We start from the raw sequence: 26,300 nt of genomic DNA, 5'->3' as shown, positions 1-26,300 counted from the left end.
TTTTGGGTGAAACCAGTGGCACCAGTGTCTGGCAGCCTCGCCTCTGTCAGTGCGCCCCAGAGTGGCTGTGGCTGCAATGTAGCTGCCATCACCAGTGTGTGAATGTGTGTGTAGATGACTGGATGTGTAAAGCGCTTTGGGGTCTTTAGGGACTAGTAAAGCACTATACAAATACAGGCCATTTACCATTTATATGAAAAAAGTGTGATGATCCTCTGCTCTCCATTACATTATTTAAATACAGTTCTTACAATATCATGTAAGAACACGTGATGATCATTCTCATTGAGTGGTAAATGGCCTGTATTTATACAGCGCTTTACTAGTCCCTAAGGACCCCAAAGCGCTTTACATATCCAGTCATCCACCCATTCACACACACATTCACACACTGGTGATGGCAAGCTACATTGTAGCCACAGCCACCCTGGGGCGCACTGACAGAGGCGAGGCTGCCGGACACTGGCGCCACCGGGCCCTCTGACCATTGTGAATCTACACAATACTAGATTTAAATACATTAAATAGAAACAAAGAATAGTGCTGCGGAAACGACACACTCTTCACTAATCGGGATAATTTCAGAGTTTTCTTCAAAGTTTTCTTCTTTATCAATAAGTGATACACGTTTTTATTAAACATTTGAACATAATACAAGACAAACTCTCGTACAGGATATAAAGTCGGAGAGCTACATGTTTTGAAATACACGCAGACATACCAAGACATTTTTGACAGTTTCATGCTCCCAATTTTGTGGAAACAGTTTGGAGATGACCCCTTCCTGTTCCAACATGACTGTGCAGCAGCGCACAAAGAAGGGTCTAGAAAGACATGTATGAGCGAGTTTGGTATAGAAGAACTTGACCAGTCTACAGGGAGTGCAGAATTATTAGGCAAGTTGTATTTTTGAGGAATAATTTTATTATTGAACAACATCCATGTTCTCAATGAACCCAAAAAACTCATTAATATCAAAGCTGAATGTTTGTGGAAGTAGTTTTTAGTTTGTTTTTAGTTTTAGCTATTTTAGGGGGATATCTGTGTGTGCAGGTGACTATTACTGTGCATAATTATTAGGCAACTTAACAAAAAACAAATATATACCCATTTCAATTATTTATTTTTACCAGTGAAACCAATATAACATCTCCACATTCACAAATATACATTTCTGACATTCAAAAACAAAACAAAAACAAATCAGCGACCAATATAGCCACCTTTCTTTGCAAGGACACTCAAAAGCCTGCCATCCATGGATTCTGTCAGTGTTTTGATCTGTTCACCATCAACATTGCGTGCAGCAGCAACCACAGCCTCCCAGACACTGTTCAGAGAGTTGTACTGTTTTCCCTCCTTGTAAATCTCACATTTGATGATGGACCACAGGTTCTCAATGGGGTTCAGATCAGGTGAACAAGGAGGCCATGTCATTAGTTTTTCTTCTTTTATACCCTTTCTTGCCAGCCACGCTGTGGAGTACTTGGACGCGTGTGATGGAGCATTGTCCTGCATGAAAATCATGTTTTTCTTGAAGGATGCAGACTTCTTCCTGTACCACTGCTTGAAGAAGGTGTCTTCCAGAAACTGGCAGTAGGACTGGGAGTTGAGCTTGACTCCATCCTCAACCCGAAAAGGCCCCACAAGCTCATCTTTGATGATACCAGCCCAAACCAGTACTCCACCTCCACCTTGCTGGCGTCTGAGTCGGACTGGAGCTCTCTGCCCTTTACCAATCCAGCCACGGGCCCATCCATCTGGCCCATCAAGACTCACTCTCATTTCATCAGTCCATAAAACCTTAGAAAAATCAGTCTTGAGATATTTCTTGGCCCAGTCTTGACGTTTCAGCTTGTGTGTCTTGTTCAGTGGTGGTCGTCTTTCAGCCTTTCTTACCTTGGCCATGTCTCTGACATCACAAGGTGTGCAATAGCACACCTTGTGCTTTTGGGCACTCCAGTGATGTTGCAGCTCTGAAATATGGCCAAACTGGTGGCAAGTGGCATCTTGGCAGCTGCATGCTTGACTTTTCTCAGTTCATTGGCAGTTATTTTGCGTCTTGGTTTTTCCACACGCTTCTTGCGACCCTGTTGACTATTTTGAATGAAACGCTTGATTGTTCGATGATGACGCTTCAGAAGCTTTGCAATTTTGAGACTGCTGCATCCCTCTGCAAGATATCCCACTATTTTTGACTTTTCTGAGCCTGTCAAGTCCTTCTTTTGACCCATTTTGCCAAAGGAAAGGACGTTGCCTAATAATTATGCACACCTGATATAGGGTGTTGATGTCATTAGACCACACCCCTTCTCATTACAGAGATGCACATCACCTAATATGTTTAATTGGTAGTAGGCTTTCAAGCCTATACAGCTTGGAGTAAGACAACATGCATGAAGAGGATGATGTGGACAAAATACTCATTTGCCTAATAATTCTGCACTCCCTGTAAAATTGGGGTTCATAAAAATCCAAATGAACTCCCTTTGTGTAGTACATTCATATATAAATTTTTTAAGTACTAACCCCTGACAGTTTGCAAGCAGATCAAGCAGAATTTTTGGAGGTTGTTTATGATTATTTATTTAAAGTGATTAAGAAACATTCATAGAGTTCTTTATCTACACAAACACTGTATAGTACAAGAGGTTCTAGGTGGTATTTATCTTACTTAATGTTACATTAGGAGTTGCTGTAGCTCAAGAGGGAGAGCAGGTCACTTTGGTCAACAGCTACAGAAATACATTTTACTTTGGCTTTGATCCACTTTCAAGGAAATAAACATTCCATAAAATTTTTTCCTGTCATTACAGAACCTCAGTGACAATTTGCAGGATAAAATTTGTAGAGTAATTTTGAAATTTCAAGTTTGACCTGATGATGGCAGTGTTTTTTCACTTCTACACTGTCACCGTTACAAAAAAGTGCTTAACTCAAAAGAATCAACCATGTTGTGTGTACAAAAAACAGACAATGTTGCAAATAATTAATTTTAAATTATCTTTAGGTGCTTGTTATTAATAGCCTGTCACAAAACAGATCATTTGTTCTTAATTCTTTAAATTAATCTACAAAAATTCAAAATGTAACACAGTTTGGCAGGAAAAAATACTATTTTATGCCCAGTGATTCTCAAGCAGTCATTAGTCAAATCTTAGCATTTCCTGATATGGTGAGTAGAGTGTTCTAAAAGACAAATTGAAGAGACTGGAAAAGCGGAGAATTAAAGAAAAAAAAAAGTCGTCCTCTGGTTTAATATATTTCTTCAACATTAAATGATCCAGTGACAGTTGTCAGTATTCCCACTGCTGCACAGCAACAACAACTGTTGATCATTCATTCAGCAAATTTTATTTTTCAAATTGTTAACAAATACAGTTTAAAACATTAATTAGTCATTGTCAATTTGTGATTTGTCCTGTTCTCATTGTGTGACGAATTATGATGGCTGTTTGGTAGCCGTCTGCATACAATGCATACTCTCTCTCTCTCTTCATGTGTGTGTGTTTCTCTGGTGAATTTCGACAACAGTTTTATGTTAACATACAATCCTTAATATGTTTTATGTGTGTGTGTGTTTGTGTGTGGGGGAGGGGGGGAGGGGGGGGCACCATAGAGAGTGTTTGCCCAGGGCGCCAAACAGGCTAGGACCGCCACTGACCATCACGTTAATCTAGCTAAGTGTAAACAGCAGTAAATACTAAATATTGAATGTTCTTGTGTAGCAAGCAGGACCGACAGCGCACAATGTGCTTGGAAATAGCACCAATAAAGGTGTAGTTTATGTCTATGAACAGTGACAGTGACTTCCTGACAAATAGACCACAGTCTGTCAGACCCGCCCCCCACCGGTCCAGCACCATCACACTCAGCACCGGGTCTCCACAAGGATGTGTTTTGAGTCCCCTCCTGTTTACGCTCTACACATCCGACTGCTCCCCTACCCATCTCTCAAACACCATCATAAAGTTCGCGGATGACACCACAGTGGTTGGACTCATCTCAAGGGGGGATGAGTCGGACTACAGAGATGAGGTCAACAGACTGACTGAGTGGTGTTCAGTTAACAACCTCCAACTGAACACCACGAAAACTAAAGAACTTATCTTGGACTTCAGGAAGGGCAGAGCAGACCCGGCCCCACTTTACATTCACGGGAGCTGTGTGGAGAGGGTACACTCCATGAGGTTTCTGGGTGTGCAGATATCTGATGACCTCTCCTGGACTGCAAATACTACAGCGGTGGTTAAAAAGGCCCAGCAGCGTCTCCACTTTCTGAGAGTGCTCAGGAGGAACAACCTGGAGGAGAGGCTGCTGGTGACATTTTACAGAGCCACCATAGAGAGCATCCTAACGTACGGCGTAACAACATGGTATGCAGGGTGCTCAGCTGTGGACAGGAAAGTACTGCAGAGGGTCATCAACACAGCCCAGAAGATCACTGGCTGCTCTCTGCCCAGCCTGGAGGTCACTGCAAACTCTCGGTACCTCAGCAGAGCTGGTAATATCATCAAGGACCACTCTCACCCCAGCAACCAACTGTTTGAACTATTACCGTCAGGCCGACGGTACAGGTCACATAAAACCAGGACAAACAGATTCGGGGTTGACTTCTTTCCCAGAGCTATCACCGTAGTAAATAAGCACAAAAACAATTGAACCTATTCCATACCGTCACTGTCATTATATTATGCTGCTATTCATACTGTCATTATATTATGCTGCTATTCATACTGTCATTATATTAATGCTGCTATCCTGTATATATTGTACATACTATTGTTTGAGTACTTATGATTGGTTTTTTTTGTACTTTTTATATCTTACATTTATATTTATTATTGAAACTTGCACCAAGGGAGTGGCACTCCAATTTCGTTGTACTCTGTACAATGACAATAAAGGCTATTCTATTCTATTCTATTCTATTCTACAGCTGCTGGATGGGATTAGCATGTCATAGCTATCTACCAAACTGCTAATTGGGGGATTTCAGGCCATCTATGGATCATTTTTGCTAACTGTTTATTCAGCTTAGGCTCAAAGAGCTGCAGCCTGTGCCCTAGCTGTCATAGGGCAAGAGGCGTGGTCCACCTGCACAGGTGAGCAGTCCATCACAGGGCCAACAGAAAGAGACAGAGAAGCACTCTCTCACATCCACACCTACAGCCAATTTAGAAGCACCAATGAACCTAAGCAGCATTTCATTGGACTGTGGGAGAACATCCAACCTCCACAGAAAGGCCAACAAGCTTCAACCTACAACCTTCTTGCTTTAAGGCACTAGTGCGAACCACTTTTCCCCATTTCAGCCCAAATCCTGCATCTTCCTGTTTCTGACTCCAGGCCAGCTCCACTAACACTTTCTCATCAGACACTGCCACCTAGTGGAGGAAGTCTTAGTTCCATTTGAAGCTTCAGATTACAGTTAGTTCCTTTACAAAGAGGTGGAGGTGGTGGGGCCACAGCACCATCATCACTGAGTGCCATAGGACACTTAACCTTTGTTTCCATATGCTGGGAACTTCCTGTTGTTCCAAGGAGGACTGGAAAATGTGTGAAAATCTCCCAGTCAGTTCCTCACAGCACACTTCAATCATTTCCCTCCCACAGCATCAGGACCAGGGCTTTTTCTCTCTTTGGTCCCACTAAGAGATTTCCACACAAACACCTCATCAGTGGGACTCTCAGAGCTACCAGCCCTTTGCTGCAATCACAAAGCTCTTCATTGAAATCAATGATATCAAAGCTGGAATCAAATGAGTCCAAGTCTTCTGCTGATTCAGCATCACATTCATCTTTGCTCCTTGTTCTGCATCCCCACCATGGACTTCATTCCTTTCCAAGCCAGCCTTGAGTGTCCTTTATTCAGCTCATCCTCTGCTTTACTTTTACACCTGATTTTAGCTGCTTTATCTCTCTTTCAACAAGTTTCTGTGCCTCAATCTTTTTCTTTTCTCCCTCATAACAAGACAGCTTCTTCTGCCTGAGAACATGTTGGAGTGATTTACTAATCCAGGGCTGCTTATTGGGGAAAATACTTCCTGTTTTCAAAGTACTCCCCATTTTTCCCAGAAAGAAATGTAAGTAGAAATCGATGATCTAAGTGAGAACATGAGCCTTTATAAAGTCCCAGTGGGTGCAGTCAAAGCAGTCCCTCAGTCCCAGTATAGAGTCTTTGGTCCAGACTGGAACAACTGTGTGCCCAGTTTGAGCTCTCTTCAGTGCTGTGACCTGACAGACCCAGAGGGGCCATCACATCACATTTAGAAGCTCCCCTAATGGAGCCACAACACATGTCCAACACTTAGTCTGTCTTGTTGGACCAACTGGAAGAAATGATTCAAGGACTTAGTCACAGAACAGAGATTCAAATCTCCAAAATCCAACTGGCTGCATCAGGACATATAGTCTGAAACTCTGCACAGTTTCCTGTTTGAAGCTGCTTCCTGTTGGCTTCAGCTGTTTGGAGTTTCCATTTTCTAAACTTCTACATTCTGAACCTTCTTCAGCTCTGAACAGATGATGAAACACTGAATGATTTCAAGCTCACACTTTGTCTAATAAACTTACATCTTTCATTCTTTATACAGATTTAGTCGCTGTGGTTTGTCAGAGATCAGCTGTGATTATCTGGCAGCAGCACTGAAGTCCAACCCCTCCCATCTGAGACAGCTGGACCTGTGGGACAACAACCTGAAGGATCCAGATGTGAAGCAGCTGTCTGATCTTCAGAGTCCAGACTACAGACTGGAGACTCTGAGGTCAGTAGAGTGATGGAGTGAGTGGGTGGTGCTGTCAGCAGTATTGTACTAAACACAGTCAGTATGAAACAAAGATCCAGTGTTTCCTGTAAAGCTGCCGCTTCTCAGTGAAGCTGTGAGAGGAGAATGGTGACAGGCTTCAGGATTGGACACAAACACTTCCTGTTTTTGACCTTTATGGTCACCATAGTAATGGCTGACACGCTCTGATCAAACACTGTCAACAGCCAATCAGCTCTCTGAACAAAGCAGCACGCAGACCAATGACTGCATTCATTTCCAAGTTTAAAGCAGTGAAGAACACAGTCTGTAGGTGAGGAAGAATTTAGTGAGAGCAGATGTTTGGATGGAATTCCTCCAGTTAACAGCTGGAACTGTCCATCTGGATTGTTGGGCTTGTTGTTGGGGTTCCTACAGAGCTCAGAGTGGACACACCAAGGTTCTTCTAATGAATGAAAGTCCAAACTCAAACTAGGAGGGAAAAACATTTTCATCAACTTCAATAAAAATCCAAAGATTAGAAAAAGTGAAGCAACAATGAGTCCTAGTACAGTCCCAGCACTGAAGTCCCTGCTGCTCTTTATACTGGATGTGCTGCATCACTGACTGACAGCTGATGAAGAGTCTCTGGAAACACTCGTTTATCTCCTCTGCTCTTCCTTCTTCTCTCTGCAGGTGGAGGATATGATGGTAAACAGGACGGTGTGTGTGCTGAGAGAGGAGGAGCTGTGTCCTGATGATCCAGAGAGGTTGAAGCAGCAGCAGCTTGTGTGTAGAGACGCTCTGACTGGGCCATGTTACTGGGAGGTGGAGAGGAGAGCTTCATCCAGCAGTGACTGATAGAGGAATGAGAAGAAGTGCAGATGACTGTCAGTGCTGCAGAGTGAACTGCTCTGAGAACAGCTCCACTGTCAGACACAATGTAGAGTCCAGCATCATCCCTGTGTGTCCCTCTGGATCTGACAGAGGATCATCAGTGTATCTGGACTGCTCTGCTGCTGCGCTGTCCTTCTACAGTCTCTGCACAGTCTCTGTCTGACTCTGGCTTCAGACCCTCCTGGATCAAACTCACCTGGAAAGACTTTCAAACATCACTCAATAGATTTGAATACAGAATATATTTGATATATACTGTAGATGTACTGTAGAGTTGCAGTTTGTCACTTGTAAATACAGTCTGTGAGCAGCTATGAGCTGAAAGATCTTTCTAGAAACACGAAATGTTTTCACTCTTCTGTTGCTTTTTCAGTTCATTTTATTAGATAGTTAAGTTTGAAACAATAAGTAGTTGAAATATTAAGAAATAATACATAAGAAATAAATAGTAATCCATGTTTGTTGATTAGATTTATATGTTTAAATGTGTTATTTGTGCTAATTGTGCAATTATAGAGGAACCTTTTCTAAAGTTGTGTTGTGGCTAAGAGGGCATTTTTTGGCTGTCACACTCAGCAAGCTAATTAAGAGACGAGCCACGAGGTTTGCACGTCTGCAGAAAGATAAATAAAGAGTGCCTTTTCTGGACATCCCCACCGAGTAAAAATGAAAGTTTATTCCCTTTGAGTGAGGCCAATGAGGTAAATGTTTTGTTTATTATCGTTGTATGTAAATGCACGAGTTTTGCATGGTATTCAAGTGCAATAGCCGCAGTGTGAAGTGTAATGTGTACTTTATTGATCATTTTGTTGGAATGTTTCGTTGTATATAATGCTTAAGGACTTTAGTAAGAATATTCATTTAAGTTTGTATTTCCTTTTAGTTCTGACGGCATTGTATCGGCTGTGGTTGGACATCATTACATGTTAAGACATGTGGAAGAATCCTCCTGTCCGAAATAAATGTCAGTTTAAACACAAAGAACAAGTTGAGCTTTATTAAGACTCGAGGGGAGTAACAATGATCATTGTTCTGACAGCATTTTGAGTGGGAACAGTTCAAAGTTATTTACTGATTGAAACGAGCTGAATGTTTCTGTGCACGATGAAGAAGATCAGCAGCAGCAGCTCAGCTGATCAATGAGTTGACATCTATCAGTCGTTTCATGAGATGAAGTCATCAGCAGACATTTGTTCTAACTGTGTGATGAATGTCAGAACGTCAGGGCTCTGCTTTAGTCACTACTTGATGATCATTGGCTCATTGTTGAATCCAGTGGCCCAGTCTGACCTCTGAGGAGGAAACACATGTTTACTGAGTGAATCGCTGCCATTAGGAACTAGTTTTTCATATCACAGCCTAGAAATCACACAGGACCATTTCTGCAAGTGAAAAGTCGTGATTGGAGGAAAATAATTGTATCGTTTGTGCAACTGTTGTTTGTAAATTAAGAATTGTCCCAACTACATGTGCTGCTGACCTTTGACCTTTTCTTTAGGTGCACAGAGGCCAGAGGAGTCTGTGGAAACATCCAGAACTGAGGCAGTGCTACAGATGTCTTCAAATAAAGTGGTGTATTATCCATGGATGCGTTCCATTCCTGTTCAGACCTGCTCGCTGTCAATGGGCTTCATTCCCAGTGTTGGGGAGTAACGGAGTACATGTACCGCCGTTACATATTTAAAATACAAATATTTTTGTTGTTGTTGTTGTTGTGCTAAGCTAACAGGCAGAATGCTACAGGCATAGCCCTAACGAATGTAGCCTCATGGGCAGTGTAGTCCGTGCTGCAGGGAGAATGGACTGCCATACCCGTCTGTGAGCGCGAGGAGGGAGAAAAAGGAGAGTGGAAAACTACGAGTTGTCATCGAGCAGAAACGGGAGCTGGAAGCATGTAAATATAATAATAACCACTGCAGCCAAGAAGAGTGCCTGACGAGCCCAGTTGTAATGAGCTATTAAGACTCGACTGTACGCTGTGTTCGTGTTTTCCTCCGAAACAATAAGCTCCGTTGGAGCAGCCTTTCAACGCCTCTCTCTGTCTCTCGCTAGCAAACTTGACCCAGTCAACAAAGTAATTTTTCGGCTCCGAGCCCGACACGGACCCCGACGTATTAGCCAGAGGTCCCTTTACTACGGTTCGGAGCTGCGGAGCTTCAGTAATAGTAATAAATCACATTCATGTAGTTGTAAACAGCATGATAATATATTAAGTAATCCAAAGTATTCAGAATACGTTACTCTCATTGAGTAACGTAACGGAATACGTTACAAAATACATTTTGGGGCATGTATTCTGTAATCTCTAGCGGAATACATTTTAAAAGTAACCTTCCCAACACTGTTCATTCCATTTCAGACTGCCGGTGGTCGGCTGGAATCCAAACTCAACATGGCTCCTGTGTTAGAAGAGCCTCTGATTTTAAAATATGCACATTTAATAGTTTCTTTCCAACACTATGGAGCTACCAGCCCAGTATATGTAGCCCACAGTAGATGGAGTTATCAAGCTGCACTGACAAACATCATGACTCATGTAATCTCTACATGTGGACCTTTCACAGATGGATCCAAGTGCAGATTCAACTCTGCATTACATTTGACTTCAGCTGTTACACACTTTCATTTTCTAGCTGTGTCACTTCCTGCTTTTTGGATCAGATAGTTTATCCATGTCCGCAAATGTTTGGCTGCATATTTTTATCATCTATATTTTCCAGTCTTCATACAGCCGATATTTCATGTGAACTCCAATATGCCACCTGCCATCACGTTTTCAGGGTTCATTCAGTGTTGGAAATGTAGGACAAACAGCAGCACATGTTCTCTAAATGTTTGCAGTAATTTTTAAATGAAGCTGATACTACATGAGACATTTTCCACATTTATTGTCTTTGAACAGAGAATAATAAAGCCATCAAACATATACAGGTTTGTGCAAATACCAATGCCTGTGGTGCATTTGATGACCTGCAGAGGAGAACAAGTCGGGCTTTTCAGCCCTAACACAACCTCTTTGTTCTCAATACTACAAAACCTTAAAAGGCTGATATGCAAGTTTGCATGAATCACCAACACAGTTGTATTTTTTCTACTATAGTTATATTTAAGGTGATCAAATATCTGCTGACTGATTAGATCCAGTATCTATTACAGATGAACTGGATATCACAGCACATGCTGTTAATCCGTCATATCAAACTAAACAGTGTTGCTGGTGTAAATATCCTCCAATAAAGTCAGATTGTTGTGATTATGCTTCATTTTTATGTACTGGGGTATCAATGACCCCCACGCTGCCGCAGCAGCGCCTGTGCGTGGCCCCCAAGTGCTACGTTTTCTTTCCCGATCCCCTGACGAACCCATTAGAATCGCTCTGGGGCACTCTTCGACCCCAAATGATCGTTCTGTTTTTTTCATTCTCATTCACCTGTCTCTACTGAGGGTGGGGTACTTTGGGACCCCCGGGGTCTGGGGCTGCCCCGAAGGGGAGCAGGGGGCATATAAGTCTGTGGACGGACCTGCGCTAGGTTCTTCGGATCACAATGTTATTCATCTCCTCCCTGCTTACAGATCTGTGATTAGGAGGGAGAAGGCCTGTGTGAAGCGGACTAATGTCTGGACAAAAGACAGTTGTGTTGCCCTTCAGGGGTGTTTTGATTGCACTGATTGGTCCTTGTTTCAAGAGAGCACTTCTGATTTGGATGAACTCACTGATGTGGTGTGTAGCAAAGACTCTGTGATTCCAGTCAGAGAATTTAAGACTTTCCCTAATAACAAACCGTGGCTCTCTAAAGATATTAAGGATCTGATACTTAAAAGGAAACTTGCTTTTAACGAGGGAGACGTTCCCACTATGAGAATATTGAGGAAGGAGGTGAGGGCTGCACCCTCTGTCAGAGTCAAAGTCTTTAGGTCTGTAAGGGATATAATACTCTTCATCTTTGCCTGACTGCCTCTTTTTCTTGGTCTTTGGTCGCTCTTCGCCATCTTCCTGCTGACCTCTTCTTTTACCACCTACCATCTCTGAAAACACCCCCTGGTGGAAATAGAAAGAATTACATGGTACAAAGTGACAAAACATGATACAGAGATCCTACTATCTTCCTCTTCTAGTTTGTATACAACATCATCTACATCAAAACTGCACTTTATTTTGCTTCTTCTTTATCAGACAGCACAAACCATTTTCTCATTTTGACTCAAATATTGGTTTTGAATGAAAATTATGCAACAATCCTGGGTGTTTATTCAACTTGTGAGCAGGTTTTCTAATCCACCGTACTATTATTATTGACACTAGTACATGTTCGTGCTGCTGGCAAACTAATAAACTCAAGAGCATATAGCAAAGCAAAAAAGTGAAAAGTAGGTCTTGCCTACATAAATAAACATAAGACAGTTGTGAGACTTTGACATAGTAACATGTGCAGTAATATTTACACCTGTGATGACATCTCACAAGCATTAGCCTTATTTTGAAACCAAGATTGTTTACACAGAGTTTGTAATTGCAGAGAAATGCTCCATTTATTTTGGTCATTTCATTTTTGAGCAGGAAGCTCACCTTTTTTGTTATAGCCTTTAGCTGAATAGAGAGTTTTCCAATTAAATACATATTCTTTAAATAATGTTCCCTCTTATAAGAAGTAGGATAATTAAATTAAAAAAAAAAAAAAAAAACGTATTATACCTCTATCACTTAGAAAAAAACCCTGTTTTTTTTCTGTTGTCTGTTATATAACGTTAGTGATGCTCGTTTCAATTCATTTCTTAATCAGCTAAACAAGTCAGTTAAGAAACAGTCAAATATTAAGTTAAATTTGAAAACGGTTTAAAAAAAACCATCCCCATTCCAAAATGTCACATGACAATCTCATTGGCTCACGGAGTTATGATGTCACTACACTTTGATCTTTTGAAGTTTTTCCTTAAACAGGGGTGAGAAACAGCAGTTTTTTAGTTCGTGTCTTCGCAGCATTTGTGTTTGCAGCCTTCACACGTTCACCACAGAAACTTTTGGAAACCTTTGCAGAGTTGTCGTGTACAACCTTCAACATGTATCCAACAAGACACCAACTGTTGGGGGAAAGCTCTGCAAAAACCCAGGAGAAATAAAGACACAATGAGACAAAGTTACTTTTTATGCTTTAACGTGCACACGGGTAAGCTGTTAAGAACAACTCACACCCATGAACAGAGGCTTGGCATTTTTATAGGCACAAATCACAGAGACGGTGAGAACAGGATAAGAAAATAATAAACAGATAAAATAAACAACTCCATATGTGGCGCTAGTCTCGTCAGCAGAGAGCTGGGAGAAAGATAAAATAATCTAAAACAATATGTCCCAAAACAATATGTCTTCGCTGGGAAAGTCTAAAAGGATAATTCTAAACTAATCTAACCATAGACAAAGGGCATCTTTGTACATTTAAAAGAAGGTAAAGAAACATAGAATCATTTTCCACTAACATATTCCCTCCTGTTTTAACTTATTTTAAATGTATACAACAATTGTCTGTAAAGGTTATTTATTAAGTATCTTTAGCAATTTTTTAATTGTCAAAATGTCAGCATAGCATAAATGTAAATCATGTGGTCTAAAGAATGAAACAAATAAAATAATAAAAAGAACAAAGAAAAGTATAGTAAATAAAATAGCAACAGGAATAATCAAGAGAAAACAATAAAACTAAAACTACAAAAAATAAAAGGATAAAACCTTATATTGTACCTGCATAAACTACTAATGTGTTAATCAGTGCATGATCACTTGACAAGTCATTTTTAATCACCACGTCATTTATTAGCAGCTATTACAAGTTGTCCTCTAACAGAATTGCAACGGGATGCTGTTCTTTTTGAGACACGGCAACATAAGCAGTCATTGTAGGTGTGTGGTCAGTGACATATTTTTGCAGAACGGTCAAATTCTGCAAAACTTAATAAATGTCTCCTCCAGCTTCGTATCCATCAGGGATAAAAGTGCAACATGTCTCCCCGATCAGCTTACAAACTCCTCCTTGTGATGCTGTTAGCAGGTCTAGTGTCAGTCTGTTCTGCAGCACCATCATTCTGATGGCCTTCTGTTCTCCTGCTAAGGCCGTTCCCAGGGTCTTAGTTAAGTTGATGTGCCGTAGCAGAGCATATCGGTTGATTTCCACGTGATCCCGCACCTCGGCAACTCCAATGCCGGGGATCAAGCTCTGTAAGAATTTCACTCCTCCTCAGATGTGAAACTCTGGTTCCTTTACTGCTTGGTGCCGTCCGTGCACATCCTGTCTGGTACTGAGTCTTTGTTTGTAGTGGCATCCGGTAGATAGGTGAGTAGGCAGCTCCCCCACTGCCCGCGATCCATTGTTCATCACACATACTGGCAGTTGTGCTGCGTGCAGTTTGTTCAGTAGAATTACATCAGGCAGTGGGTCTGAGACTTGGGGCCAGGTCAGTAGCTAGGTCTGTCCGGAACAGTTCACATTTGTGGGTCATGATGACCTCCAGGTTGCTTTTGCTGGGATGCTGTAGTTGGCCTTGGACCAAAGAGTACCGTAGCCTGGATGTGTTGCCAGGCCCAACAGGCACCAACTGCGATCTTCAGGTATGCTGTACGGCCACAGGCCAAACGTCTGTGAGGATAGGGGCATATGGGTACATGCAAAGCAGTCAGTTTTATTATTCAGGTGAGCTGTAGTGTTCATAAACTGCCACCAGAAATTAGTGGCGTAGCCATGGGGAAACTTGGTGTACTTTCCTTTGTCATACAGTGTCTGCCTTTTCTTCATATAGCGTGACTTGTTGTCCCTCACGGAAGCAAAGATGAGGAGCCCGGTCAGGGTCAGGGCCGCTGCAGCTATTAGGAGCCACCACCTCATGACAACAGGACACACCCTCCTGTCGTGAGTAGACCCCCCGGCCAGGAAGGCTGACCCCTCCACCGGGCGAGATCACAACGATTGGGCGAGCCTGTGTCGGCTGAGTTTAGATGGCTTCACTTACTCGCCTGCAGTGACTCTGATGGATCCAGGATGGTCGTTCCGCAATTTTGCAAGCGGTGGGCGTGGTGAGGAGAACCTGATGTGGTCCCTCCCACCTGGGTGTGCTCCAGTTTTTCCTTTGGAGCACCTTGATCAGAACCCAGACACTGGGCTGTAATCTGCAAGACACTTGATAGACATCATTACATTCTTCGTTATTTACAATCATCTCTTTATTTTCCTACAACTTAGACATACATTTTGCTACTGAAATTGTATCTGCCTTTTTCACTGGGTAGATTTCCGGCCACTTTGAGAACACGTCTATGACCACTAGGGCGTATTTCGACCCTTGGCATTCATTTAGCGCAATAAAGTCCATATGAATTGTGTGAAAAGGATAAGGTGGTGTGGGAAAACGGCCTCTTTTTGGTCTCAGGTTCCCCTGAGCATTCTATTTTTGACACGCCATGCATGTTCTGACAAATTGTTTTGCTGAAGTTCCAAAATTTACAGTGTAGAAATGAGAGTTGACAATACAGGTCATTGCCCCCGTTGACAAATGCGTACAGCCATGAGTCACTAACGCCGCCATTTTGTGGAGGGATTTTGGCAACACTGGCTTGCCATAACACATCATTAAGTCGTTTGTCAGAACTGCACCGTGTTTTAGCCATTTTGCCTGCTCGGCTGTGCTTGCTGCTTTTTGTTCATTTTTCAACACATCCAGTGGAATCTGATGTGTGTCTACTGCCATCAATGTGATGTTTGTCGTTTGTGCCGCCTGTTTTGCTGCTCTGTCAGCAAAGTTATTGCCTGTAGTAATGAAAGAGCCATCAGTTTTGTGTGCTGCACATTTACACAATGCGAGTTGTTGTGGTAAATGTATTACAGTCAGTAGGCGTTGTAGCAGGCTGGCATGCTGAACCGGTGGATGTGGTTGATGTAATCATTTCTCTGTTTTGCCAAATATTCTGCAAAATGATGCACAGCAGAGAAAACATACTGGCTGTCTGTATAAATGTTTATTTGTTTATCTTTGTGTATTTCACATGCGCGAATCACAGCTATCAGCTCAGTGCTCTATGCAGAATATGAAGAAGAAAGTGGTTTTGCTTCTATTATCCTACTATCTGTGGTTACTGCGTAACCTACACAATTTCGGCCTGTGCTGTAAGGTCAAATAAGTTCTTAAGTGGCTGCCTCAAAACTGTTTTGCATTATTTCTCTGTGGCCTACTCCTACAATCTCGTGTGAAGTGACCTTCCTCTCCACGGTTCTAGCAGGCGTTGTCTCTATGTTATCTGCTGTTTCTGCGTGACTGTCTGCAGCCTTGGTGTTTGTGACTTTGCTCGCCTCTCTGTTCCTGATAGCCACCTGCGGATTAGTGTTTTAGTCTATTGTCAACACGTCAGCCTTATTTTTAAGTTACAGAATGCTTCTTCTTTTTTTTGTCTTGGTTTGGGAGAATAGATGCAACACTACATTTTCACTTAAGGCAGTTTGAAATAATTTCTAGTTTTCAAACAAATCATGAATCTCACACATTTCAAACTTTCAAGTTAGGGTTGTTTCCCATTTATACATATATATATATATATTTAACTTTGCATTGCTCATAGCTCATAGCTCTAAACCTAGGCATTTTTCAATCATATGCCTAATCACCATGTGTCACTGTGATTCTCAAGTATTGTCACAAGTTCGTTTAAATTCGTTTCCAAAACCAACAAAATAATCAAACAAAAACATAAACGTGTCAGGACACAAAAGAAAAAAGAAAAATGCTGCCACCCGAACAAGGCAGAAGTCTGCATATGTTGGCTTTTAATAGCATGCAGCTTCTGCTCTAAAAGAAACAAATAAATAAAAATAAAAGAAAATGTGTAACATGCTCATCAGCTTAGCAGTGTCTACATATTTAATTCAGCTTCTCAATCCTGTAGTTTTAGCTGTTGTCTACAGGGTTTTGCTTATTGGTTGTTATTATAGGTGTGCTCTATATCTCAGCAATGTGTCATGCTAGAATGATAGCTGTGAAGCTGGTCAAGTGCCTCTATGCACTTCATTAGTTAGTTATTCTCTGTATTGTCTTCATCTCACATGTCATTACACTGAGTTTCAGCAAACCTTAAGCTTGATGCAGACTACTGCTTAACAATTATCCACCTCACATCATAACCGACTAAGGTGCCTCTTCATATTAACATTATGTCATTGTTAATATTATCCTCTTTGTCTTATATAACAGCAATAGCATATTATAATATTTTATTAGTGTGTACCACTATACTACTACTGAGCCAATTTGATAGTTAGGATCATCTTATTTAGCAAACAGATAATTTAGAATTCATCCAATCTGCGGTCACATTTGTTCTCTCTGTTGCATGGCGGACCAGGCAGTTCTATTATAATATATTATTTATATTTTATTTTGTATCCATCAAGGGCTTCAGATGACCTGCAGTATCATCCTTTTCCCAAGGTGGAGACAGTTACCTTTTCACACACTGTCCTTGGCTGAACAGTGACACAGCCTTAATATACTTTATTTATGTTATTAAAATATTTTCGTGTGAATTATTTGCTTTATATCCATTTTATACATTGTGGGCATGGTCATCATGCCAACTGTGTTTCATTGATAATATCACTTTACAGGTTGTTATCCTTGCTATTATTAATTTCAAATACTCTAAAGATAATTTCTACTGTAATTTTCCCTTTGTTTATCTTTATTTCGTACTTTTTATATTTATATCTACTCAGTGGGGTCTGTTTTCAACCCTTTGGCAAAAAGATTACGCCGCTTCTCCTTCCTGTCGTGGCCGGCCAAATGACCTCTTAGCCATCCAAAGGGCATTACATGACAGTAAGAAGGAAAACTACCATCTCCAGAATAAAATTCAACAGATTGAAGATGAGAAACTTCAACTGGAGGAGAAGTGTAGACAGATGGAAGTGAAATATAAAAACCTGGAAGAAAGACAACAACGCCAGCCCGACATAAATATTATTAATGACGGTTGGGGAATCAAGTTTGGACAAGCCCGAGACCAGATTGTCTTCCTAATTAAGGAAGACAAGCAAAAGAGCGCGGAACTAAAGGAGATGTCCAACCAGCTTAAAGACAGCAAAGCTACGGTTGAGAAGACAGAATGGGATCTCCAATATATGGACCAAAAGAATCGGCTGCTCCAAACAAACTTCGATGAAGCTGTGAAAAAAAATAAAGAAATCCTCCAACAGAAGGAAGAACAGGAGAAAAAGCAAAGAGACATGGAGCACAAACTCAAAGTCACGGAGGAAAAATACACAATGCTGAAAGAAAAGGTGGATGATACTCTGCGCCAAAATAAAGACCTTCTTCAAGAGAAAAAGCAACTAGAAGGGGAAAAAGAAAAACTGGACAAACAATGCTCACACATGCAGAAAAGGATGGATCAAATGGCGAGAAACAACTCCGAGCTCACTAAGGGGATATTGTTGGAATACAACAACTTGAAGCGCAAACACACTGAAATGCAGGCGCAAAAGCAAGAACAAGACAACATACATGGCGACCTGCAGCGTACGCTCCAAGATATCCACAGAAGAAATGAGGAGCTACAAGACATGTACAAAGAAGTACAACAGAGAAACACAGACATGCACAAGGACAAGATAATGCAGGAGGAAACATCCAAAGAGCTCAAGGAAAAGCTTGAAGAAAAACAAGCAACATTGGAAGAGGTGGAGAAAACATGCAAGAAGCTTGAGAAACAAAACGTAGAAACCATCGATGAGTTGAGAACCCTCATCCTGGAAAAAAAAGCTCTTGTAGAAAATTGCATGAAAAAGAAGAACAAACGCTTCCGCTGGCCCTGGAGGAGGAACTCTACTGCTTCCTCACCTGGTGTAGCCTCGTCTTGCTCCACCTCTGTTCACCCCCCCAACCAGTCCCGGCAGTTGACTGTCCCCTCCTGAGCCTGGTTCTGCCAGAGGTTTCTGCCCGTTTAAAGGCAGTTTTTCCTCCCAACTGTCGCCTAGTGCGTGCTCAGAGGGGATTGTTGGGGATTTCTCTCCTCTACCTTGTTTCATTATTTACTTAACTTTTTGTTCTTACTTCATTTTACCTTGTTTCATTATTTACTTGTTAACTCTTTCTTTTTCAACTTATTTATAAAACAATAAACAATTGAATTTATCCTTTGAGTATTTTTCATCTATACCTTTTTCAAACATTCATATCTGTCGTTTATCTTCTTCTTGAAACCTCATAAATGGTGAAGGAAAAATCCAACAGTTCATCTATATATAAAGAAGCACTTAAACTAAAACTGACATAGCTACGTTAATCCTACCGTAAAACAATAAGACGAGGTACGACCTCTCTCATGCTCCTAGGATGTGGGGGTGAACGCCAGAACACCCTGGAATGTTACAGACCTCCTAGGATGAGACATTCTTTCAATATGCCACCAACTATATACTTCTACACACAAATGATTACATGCAGTATTCTACCATATGCAAACTTATATCATTAAAAGACTATACTGACTACTAAGTAAAATTTTCCATTGACATACTTCATCATGAGAAGTATGGCTGCTGTGCCAACCTTGTTGTTGGTCAAAACTCCCTCACTTTCTATCTGCTGGATGAGTGTCCTTATACCAAGGTTCCATTTGAGCTTCTGGCTGGAGAAATAGTTAATAATCCTTCTGCCTTTGGTTATGAGGGCCTGACCTAAGCACTCACTGATATCGATGCCTGTGAGTTTGTAAAAGTGGTTCGAAAGACCTTTCCGAGTAAACAAGAATGGCCACTGCTCCTGAATTTCAGCTACTGAAGGTGAGGGACAACTGTTGATAAGCTGCCGCTGAGAAATATATGTGAGGCACATGAAGTCATCCACATCAGGTCTCTCCACAGCTCCAGGTCCTTGTGAATTGAAAATTGTTAACAAGATGTGTTTCTTTTCCTCTAAAGAAGTTGGCGTTTCCCCCTCAGGAAGTTCAACTGGCTGCCAATTTATACAACCATAGCTATCAACAAGGCATCTAACTTTTTTAGGTGGGGTTGCACTACTGTTGGGACTGCAGTCTTCCTCATTCCTGGTTCTCTTTGTTTGACGAAGACGATTTGATGCTTCTTAGTAGTGAATAATGTCCACAACCCAGTCTTTCTGACCATACTTCTCCTGTCCTCTGGATGAGCTCTGTCTCCTCTTGTGATTGCATGCGACAGTCGGAGTGGAAATCTTTCCCAAGGAATCTGGAAGTGTGAGACCCAAGAGCTGGAGTAATGGTTGTACATAGTGGTGGACGTGGAGGAGGAGGGGTGAGGTGGATGGCTTGATGTTTCAGCTGATGCAGCAGGGCAAGGCTCCAGAGTAATGGTGTCATTCAGGTTCTCTGGTCTGTTGCCATCTAAAAAAAATAAAATAAATAAAGATCATTGGAAAAGCTACCTTAAAAAGCTACTATGTCAACAAATATGTCCTCACTAAAAGATGAACCCTTCAATTAGGATTGAGTAGTAATGGCAAGGCAGTTTTGGGGACCTTGTCTGAAGATGAAAAGAAGCAATCCCAGGACTGCAAAAGAACTACAAACTCAAGGTCTTGCATTGAAAAGACCTTGAGTCAATATGTTTTACAGCATGTCACAATTTCAAACCCTTAGTTGTACCACTACCAATGAAAGGTTAATGGTGTTAGATTTAGTGTCTACTTTTGTTTATGTTTTCCGTGTTAATTATCTACCGGACAATGTGAGCCCCAAAACGCTGTTCAATATTATACCGTCAAAGTACATGTGTAGTATGGTGAAGAGAACAAAAAAGCTAATCAAGCTAATCAGTGACATATGAGTCTATGAGTGACCTTCAAATCATAGACTCAAGTCTATGATTTATACAGAACCTACACAAACCTCCTTTAAATGCAAGAAGTAGTTTACGTATTTGAATTGGTGTGAGAAAGGGTTTGAGATCTTCTGCCTCCACAAACAAAAGATCACTTTTTTGTTGTACACCAATAACGTCCGTCAGATGTTCTACAATGCAGATTATTTTCTCTCTGTCTAGTGCCGGCAGGAGCCTTGTGAGTTCCTCTTCAATTTCCATCCCTGAAAAAGAATTAAGAGGAAACTGAATGGTGTAGGGAGACAACAAAAAGACCTGCCATGTTATAAAGTGGTAGTGGGTAATAATCCATCAGACTGTCAGCATTTACACACACACTTCTTTCTGGAGGGCAACGCAAGCAGTGAAGTCCAAGGTCAATGAGAAGTACGGATTGATGCAACTCGAGCACAAAGTACAATCCAGAATCATTAACAAGTATAACAGCTATCTTCCCAAAAACCAAGCCATCATCACTGTCATCTACAATGGAAACATAGCCTTTCACATACTTGGTACCTTTGTGGACAACTGCTGACACATCCAAAGTGGTCTGATTAGTGCAGCCGGCTTTTGCCACAGCTTCTTGAATGACAGCGTTGTAAAGATGATGATTGTAATCACTTGCTTCTCCAATGATTTGAACTGTAGGTGGAAACAATTGGCCCACTGAGAGGTAGGACTGCAGTAACTGATGCCGTTCTGTCAGAGTCTTGCATAAGTTGACGAAGTTGTGCACTGTTCTTGTACATGCTTTGAAATACGAGTGCTTGCTCTCAAACCTAAGGGTCCACAAACGAATGTGTGGTCCAAAGTGAAGGATAAGCTCTGCATAATGTAACAAATAGTGAGTTCATAGTGACTAATAGTGACTTCAGTGCACGGTTGCAGGCATCAGCTGACACAGAATCGCTGGCACAGGCTGGTTAGTTGTTTAATGGTTTCAACTTAGTTTATTTGATCTAAAACTTCAGTGCACGGTCGCAGGGATCAGCTGACACAGATCGCTGGCACAGGCTGGTTAGTTATTTAATGGTTTCAACTTAGTTTATTTGATCTAAAACTTCAGTCCACGGTTGCAGGGATCAGCTGAAACAGATCGCTGGCACAGGCTGGTTAGTTGTTTAGTGGTTTCAGCTTAGTTTATTTGATCTAAAACTTCAGTGCACGGTCGCAGTGATCAGCTGACACAGATCGCTGGTTAGTTATTTAATGGTTTCAGCTTTGTTAATTTGATCTAAAACTTCAGTGCACGGTTGCAGGGATCAGCTGACACAGATCGCTCTCACAGGCTGGTTAGTTATTTAATTGTTTCAGCTAAGTTTATTTGATCTAAAACTTCAGTGCACGATTGCAGGGATCAGCTGACACAGATTGCTGGTACAGGCTGGTTAGTTATTTAATGGTTTCAGCTTAGTTTTTTTGATCTAAAACTTCAGTGCACGGTTGCAGGGATCAGCTGACACAGATCGCTGGCACAGGCTGGTTAGTTATTTAATGGTTTCAGCTTAGTTTATTTGATCTAAAACTTCAGTGCACGGTTGCAGGGATCAGCTGACACAGATCGCTGGCACAGGCTGGTTAGTTATTTAATGGTTTCAGCTTAGTTTATTTGATCTAAAACTTCAGTGCACGGTTGCAGGGATCAGCTGACACAGATCGCTGGCACAGGCTGGTTAGTTATTTAATGGTTTCAGCTTAGTTTATTTGATCTAAAACTTAAGTGCACGGTTGCAGGGATCAGCTGACACAGATCGCTCGCACAGGCTGGTTAGTTATTTAATGGTTTCAGGTTAGTTTATTTGATCTAAGACTTCAGTGCATGGTCGCAAAGATCAGCTGACACAGATCGCTGGCACAGGCTGGTTAGTTATTTAATGGTTTCAGCTTAGTTTATCTAAAACTTCAGTGCACGGTTGCAGGGATCAGCTGACACAGATCGCTGGCACAGGCTGGTTAGTTATTTAATGGTTTCAGCTTAGTTTATTTGATCTAAAACTTCAGTGCACGGTTGCAGGGATCAGCTGACACAGATCCCTGGCACAGGCTGGTTAGTTATTTAATGGTTTCAGCTTAGTTTATTTGATCTAAAACTTCAGTGCACGATTGAAGGGATCAGCTGAAACAGATCGCTGGTACAGGCTGGTTAGTTATTTAATGGTTTCAGCCAAGTTTATCTAAAACTTCAGTGCACGGTTGCAGGGATCAGCTGAAACAGATCGCTGGTACAGGCTGGTTAGTTATTTAATGGTTTCAGCCAAGTTTATCTAAAACTTCAGTGCACGGTTGCAGGGATCAGCTGACACAGATCCCTTGCACAGGCTGGTTAGTTATTTAATGGTTTCAACTTAGTTTATTTGATCTAAAACTTCAGTGCACGGTTGCAGGGATCAGCTGACACAGATCCCTGGCACAGGCTGGTTAGTTATTTAATGGTTTCAGCTTAGTTTATTTGATCTAAAACTTCAGTGCACGATTGCAGGGATCAGCTGAAACAGATCGCTGGTACAGGCTGGTTAGTTATTTAATGGTTTCAGCCAAGTTTATCTAAAACTTCAGTGCACGGTTGCAGGGATCAGCTGACACAGATCGCTGGCACAGGCTGGTTAGTTATTTAATGGTTTCAGCTTAGTTTATTTGATCTAAAACTTCAGTGCACGGTTGCAGGGATCAGCTGACACAGATCCCTGGCACAGGCTGGTTAGTTATTTAATGGTTTCAGCTTAGTTTATTTGATCTAAAACTTCAGTGCACGATTGCAGGGATCAGCTGAAACAGATCGCTGGTACAGGCTGGTTAGTTATTTAATGGTTTCAGCCAAGTTTATCTAAAACTTCAGTGCACGGTTGCAGGGATCAGCTGACACAGATCCCTGACACACGCTGGTTAGTTATTTAATGGTTTCAACTTAGTTTATTTTCTCTAAAACTTCAGTGCACGGTCACAGGGATCAGCTGACACAGATCGCTGGTTAGTTATTTAATGGTTTCAGCTTAGTTTATTTGATCTAAAACTTCAGTGCACGGTTGCAGGGATCAGCTGACACAGATCGCTGGTACAGGCTGGTTAGTTATTTAAATGGTTTCAGCCAAGTTTATCTAAAACTTCAGTGCACGGTTGCAGGGATCAGCTGACACAGATCCCTTGCACAGGCTGGTTAGTTATTTAATGGTTTCAACTTAGTTTATTTTATCTAAAACTTCAGTGCACGGTCGCAGGGATCCGCTGACACAGATCGCTGGCACAGGCTGGTTAGTTATTTAATGGTTTCAGCTTAGTTTATTTGATCTAAAACTTCAGTGCACGGTTGCAGGGATCAGCTGACACAGATCGCTGTCACAGGCTGGTTAGTTATTTAAATGGTTTCAGGTTAGTTTATTTGATCTAAGACTTCAGTGCATGGTCGCAAAGATCAGCTGACACAGATCCCTGGCACAGGCTGGTTAGTTATTTAATGGTTTCAGCTTACTTTATTTTCTGTAAAACTTCAGTGCACAGTTGCAGGGATCAGCTAACACAGATCCCTGACACACGCTGGTTAGTTATTTAATGGTTTCAACTTAGTTTATTTTCTCTAAAACTTCAGTGCACGGTCACAGGGATCAGCTGACACAGATCGCTGGTTAGTTATTTAATGGTTTCAGCTTTGTTTATTTGATCTACAACTTCAGTCCACGTTCGCAGGGATCAGCTGACACAGATCTCTGGCACAGCCTGGTTGGTTATTTAATGGTTTCAGCTTAGTTTATCTAAAACTTCAGTGCACGGTTGCAGGGATCAGCTGACACAGATCGCTGGCACAGGCTGGTTAGTTATTTAATGGTTTCAGCTTAGTTTATTTGATCTAAAACTTCAGTGCACGGTTGCAGGGATCAGCTGACACAGATCCCTGGAACAGGCTGGTTAGTTATTTAATGGTTTCAGCTTAGTTTATTTGATCTAAAACTTCAGTGCACGATTGCAGGGATCAGCTGAAACAGATCGCTGGTACAGGCTGGTTAGTTATTTAATGGTTTCAGCCAAGTTTATCTAAAACTTCAGTGCACGGTTGCAGGGATCAGCTAACACAGATCCCTGACACACGCTGGTTAGTTATTTAATGGTTTCAACTTAGTTTATTTTCTCTAAAACTTCAGTGCACGGTCGCAGGGATCAGCTGACACAGATCGCTGGTTAGTTATTTAATGGTTTCAGCTTAGTTTATTTGATCTAAAACTTCAGTGCACGGTTGCAGGGATCAGCTGACACAGATCGCTCGCACAGGCTGGTTAGTTATTTAATGGTTTCAGGTTAGTTTATTTGATCTAAGACTTCAGTGCACGGTCGCAAAGATCAGCTGACACAGATCCCTGGCACAGGCTGGTTAGTTATTTAATTGTTTCAGCTTACTTTATTTTCTGTAAAACTTCAGTGCACAGTTGCAGGGATCAGCTAACACAGATCCCTGACACACGCTGGTTAGTTATTTAATGGTTTCAACTTAGTTTATTTTCTCTAAAACTTCAGTGCACGGTCGCAGGGATCAGCTGACACAGATCGCTGGTTAGTTATTTAATGGTTTCAGCTTAGTTTATTTGATCTAAAACTTCAGTACACGGTTGCAGGGATCAGCTGACACAGATCGCTCGCACAGGCTGGTTAGTTATTTAATGGTTTCAGGTTAGTTTATTTGATCTAAGACTTCAGTGCACGGTCGCAAAGATCAGCTGACACAGATCCCTGGCACAGGCTGGTTAGTTATTTAATTGTTTCAGCTTACTTTATTTTCTGTAAAACTTCAGTGCACAGTTGCAGGGATCAGCTAACACAGATCCCTGACACACGCTGGTTAGTTATTTAATGGTTTCAACTTAGTTTATTTTCTCTAAAAATTCAGTGCACGGTTGCAGGGATCAGTTGACAAAGATTCCTGGCACAGGCTGGTTAGTTATTTAATGGTTTCAACTTAGTTTATTTTCTCTAAAACTTCAGTGCACGGTTGCAGGGATCAGCTGACACAGATCGCTGGCACAGGCTGGTTAGTTATTTAGTGGTTTCAGCTTAGTTTATTTGATCTAAGACTTCAGTGCACGTTCGCAAAGATCAGCTGAAACAGATCGCTGGCACAGATCGCTGGCACAGGCTGGTTAGTTATTTAGTGGTTTCAGGTTAGTTTATTTGATCTAAAACTTCAGTGCACGATTGCAGGGATCAGCTGAAACAGATCGCTGGTACAGGCTGGTTAGTTATTTAATGGTTTCAGCCAAGTTTATCTAAAACTTCAGTGCACGGTTGCAGGGATCAGCTAACACAGATCCCTGACACACGCTGGTTAGTTATTTAATGGTTTCAACTTAGTTTATTTTCTCTAAAACTTCAGTGCACGGTCGCAGGGATCAGCTGACACAGATCGCTGGTTAGTTATTTAATGGTTTCAGCTTAGTTTATTTGATCTAAAACTTCAGTACACGGTTGCAGGGATCAGCTGACACAGATCGCTCGCACAGGCTGGTTAGTTATTTAATGGTTTCAGGTTAGTTTATTTGATCTAAGACTTCAGTGCACGGTCGCAAAGATCAGCTGACACAGATCCCTGGCACAGGCTGGTTAGTTATTTAATTGTTTCAGCTTACTTTATTTTCTGTAAAACTTCAGTGCACAGTTGCAGGGATCAGCTAACACAGATCCCTGACACACGCTGGTTAGTTATTTAATGGTTTCAACTTAGTTTATTTTCTCTAAAACTTCAGTGCACGGTCGCAGGGATCAGCTGACACAGATCGCTGGTTAGTTATTTAATGGTTTCAGC

The 26,300-nt window shown here is 41.5% G+C and overlaps 2 protein-coding genes across 2 annotated transcripts in view; both read right to left on the bottom strand.

Moving 5' to 3' along the window:
• The window catches only part of LOC146675746 (uncharacterized), a 179,664-nt gene that overhangs the window by 9,939 nt on the left and 143,425 nt on the right, over positions 1 to 26,300 (bottom strand). The window lies entirely within an intron of this gene.
• LOC146675747 (uncharacterized) lies at positions 19,149 to 20,424 on the bottom strand. Its single transcript, XM_085400820.1, has 3 exons — positions 20,412 to 20,424; positions 19,804 to 20,037; positions 19,149 to 19,759 (listed from the first exon to the last, which is right to left on the bottom strand). The coding sequence occupies exons 1-3, from the start codon at positions 20,422 to 20,424 to the stop codon at positions 19,149 to 19,151; spliced, it is 858 nt and encodes a 285-aa protein (XP_085256946.1).

This window comes from Rhamphochromis longiceps, linkage group LG3, assembly GCF_057381845.1.
Source record: "Rhamphochromis longiceps isolate RC_006_pf linkage group LG3, R_longiceps_female_GT1.1, whole genome shotgun sequence".
Taxonomy (NCBI): Eukaryota; Metazoa; Chordata; class Actinopteri; order Cichliformes; family Cichlidae; genus Rhamphochromis; species Rhamphochromis longiceps.
Note: the sequence above shows the minus strand (reverse complement) of the source record. Positions and strands in the feature narration are given on the sequence as shown.

Coding starts and splice junctions, on each gene's coding strand:
- LOC146675747 (XM_085400820.1), bottom strand. Junction 19,760..19,803: donor TCATCCAGAGGACAGGAGAA/GTATGGTCAGAA, acceptor TTCACTACTAAG/AAGCATCAAATCGTCTTCGT.